Raw genomic sequence first — 2,734 nt, forward strand, 5'->3', positions numbered from 1 at the left:
CACATATTATAAAGTTGGCAGGGCATGTATTACTGTTTCCATCCTGCACATGAGGAAATTGAGCTCTTGCCCAAGTAAACTGTGGCGCTAAGATCAGAACTATGGTCTTCTGATCCCCCAACTTCACTGTGGAGGCTTCCATGAGATGAACCAATTTGGGCAACTAATGTGTACATGTCTGGATTCCATCTATCATGTCAATCTTTCATTTCATCCTTTTCTCTTCCTTTATCATCCTTAGAGAAAGATAAATGGAAGCCATTGTCTTCCCAAACCTGGAATGTTTGGTTAGCTAGAAGCCATTTGCCTTCCTGGGAATACCTAAAGGAGTTCAAGAAACCAGAAGATCGTCTGCAAAGTAATGGCAGGCAGAGGTGTGTAATTGGTGGATTGTACTTTTCACCTCTTCTGTTTTGTAAACAGACTGAACAGCTCTGTGAGTCTGGGTGGTGTTGGGTCTATCTGTAGCCAGGCTCCTTTGTTAGGTGGAGCTTTGGTCATCACTGGGATACGGTTCATAGATGTGTCTTGTTTTTAAGGAGAATTTTACTGTGCAATTGCATAACCTTCTTATTATGCATTATTAAAATAAAGGAATCCCTGAATTTTCTTAATTGAAGGTTTACCATATATTTAATGGTAGTGACTGTGCCTCATTCATCTTTGTATTTTTCAAAGTCTAACATTGGTCCTCCCATATAATAGGTTATCTAATTATTTGAGGAACAAATGAGGTGCATAGGGGCAAAACATCCTAGAGCAAATTACGTGCATAATGCCCTGGCACACCAAGTGGCTTTTCTCCCCTCCAACCAGTGGATATTATGGCCTATTTGTGCTGATACTAACATCCAGCCATTAAATATTCAATTTTCAGAGGAAACACTGCTCTTGTCTGTACATCAGTGTTTGTGTGATCATTGAATTTGAACTTTATCACACTTGCATTTACTAAAAAAGAGCGGAAATTGACACAAGGATGTGAATTACTGAGTGTGCTAACAATGGTAAGCTTTTATCTCACTGCACTTAGGCTGGTCAATTCCTCAACTCTGTGGTCAATTGTGAAGAAGAACAGAGCATTTCGTTGTCAAATGCCTAAAAAATAAGGTGCAATTAGGGGTGCTATAATACCGGAACTTTCAGAAAACTCCCCTGCTGCCTTCACAACACGCAAATGTAGTTCCATTTTTGTTCTTTTCAGTTCTAAACGGTTTAGTATATCGCATAAGAAGGTTCGTTAACGGGTGTTGCTAGGGAAGATGACAGATATTTATTATAAGGATCTTTAAATGGTGTTTATTAAAGAGTAATTTCACAGTTTTCCAAATTATAAAAACAGCTTTTTGTGGATAGTGTGACTGAGTCTGTATCTCAACCCTGGTCATAGAGACTATAGTGTGGTTTACACCTGGCCACTAACCGGGAGGGGCCCCCGGAGCCAGTTGCTGGAATGTTCTGGCTCAGAGTTGCTCATCTGTACCAAGTAGATGATCTCTGTCCTGGGTTCTTCACTGCTTTCAGAAAGACTGAAGTCTGAGGAAGGCCTCGGCCCACTGACTTGTGGTTGTGGGAGAAGGTGCTCAGGGGCGCGAGATACGCATTCCCAAGGCTCTTTCACAGCATTTGAAAAGCAGGACTAGAGGTGGAAGTCCTTTGCAATTTCTTGTTCCAAATGACTATCAACAGGCAAAATAAAATACAGTTTATATTTTCCTATTACTTCGTAGAAGGTGGAAACTGTTTTCTTCTTTATCTTCATACCAAGGAAATTCATTATTTATGGTGAAGCCTCCTCCAGAAAGTGGTGGCTCCGTGTAAAAATCGTTTTACACGTCAGAAATCGAGCTTTCGAGACCATTTTTCTGGATTACTGGCATACAGAATTTCATAAAACCTTCCCAAACAAAATCTCATCATCTAAGCATGCTCTTCTCAATTTTGTTTCTTATTCAAAGCTTGGCTGGCACGATTTCCAGGGATTGGCAAACGTAAATGTTTAATAAGTAACTGTTTCATCGAATGGCCCTCAATTTTCGGCTTATTTCCGCCCTGGGGACCGAGGAAATCCTGAAAAGCAGGGGTCGCACTTTCCGGGCGGTTGCAGCCAAAGCCCTGAGCTAGCGGCCCCGGCCAGCGGCACGTCCTCCCCTCGGTGGCCGCGCCCGGGGCGCTCGGTCTAGGNGACCAACACCAACACCCAGCCGCGACCCAGCTCCTCTGCGCCCTCCCCTCCCTCGGAGCCACAGCTCTTCCTCTCGCTCCTGCTCCCGGCCCGTCGTCGACCCCGCGCCCGACCTCCGCCCGCCGCGCCGCGCTCGCAGCGGCCGGGACGGCCCTGGTGGCGAGGAGCGTCCCCCAGACCCTTCTGCGCCCGCCCCCGTTCCCGGCTTGGGGCCTCTCCTTTGAACCCCTCCACCTTCTCCGAGCCCGCCCGCTCTCGCTTATGCCTCGGCGCTGAGCGGCTCTCTGAGTGCCCGCCGACATGAGCTGCAACGGAGGTTCCCACCCGCGGATCAACACGCTGGGTCGCATGACCCGCGCCGAGTCCGGTCCGGACCTGCGCTACGAGGTGACCTGCGGCGGCGGCGGCGGCGGGGGCGGCGGCGGGGGCACCAGCAGGATGTTCANTTCTCCCTTCCCGCGAGCCGGGGCTGGAGGCCGGCCGACGAGGGGTGCAGGGGGTCGTCGCGGGTGAGCGGGGACGCGGGGGGCCCTGCCTCCAGGACTGGAC

The 2,734-nt window shown here is 48.7% G+C and overlaps 1 protein-coding gene across 1 annotated transcript in view; it reads left to right on the forward strand.

The window, feature by feature from the left end:
- The first annotated feature begins 2,191 nt into the window (after positions 1–2,191).
- DSP (desmoplakin) overlaps positions 2,192–2,734 on the forward strand; it is a 46,756-nt gene continuing 46,213 nt past the window's right edge. The window contains exon 1 of the mRNA XM_077769974.1: positions 2,192–2,694. Coding sequence (XP_077626100.1) covers positions 2,486–2,694 — 209 coding nt within the window. The 5' untranslated portion in view covers positions 2,192–2,485. The remainder of the gene's footprint in view (positions 2,695–2,734) is intronic.

The sequence above is a fragment of the Crocuta crocuta genome, unplaced genomic scaffold, assembly GCF_008692635.1.
Source record: "Crocuta crocuta isolate KB4526 unplaced genomic scaffold, BGI_CrCroc_1.0 scaffold24, whole genome shotgun sequence".
Taxonomy (NCBI): domain Eukaryota; kingdom Metazoa; phylum Chordata; class Mammalia; order Carnivora; family Hyaenidae; genus Crocuta; species Crocuta crocuta.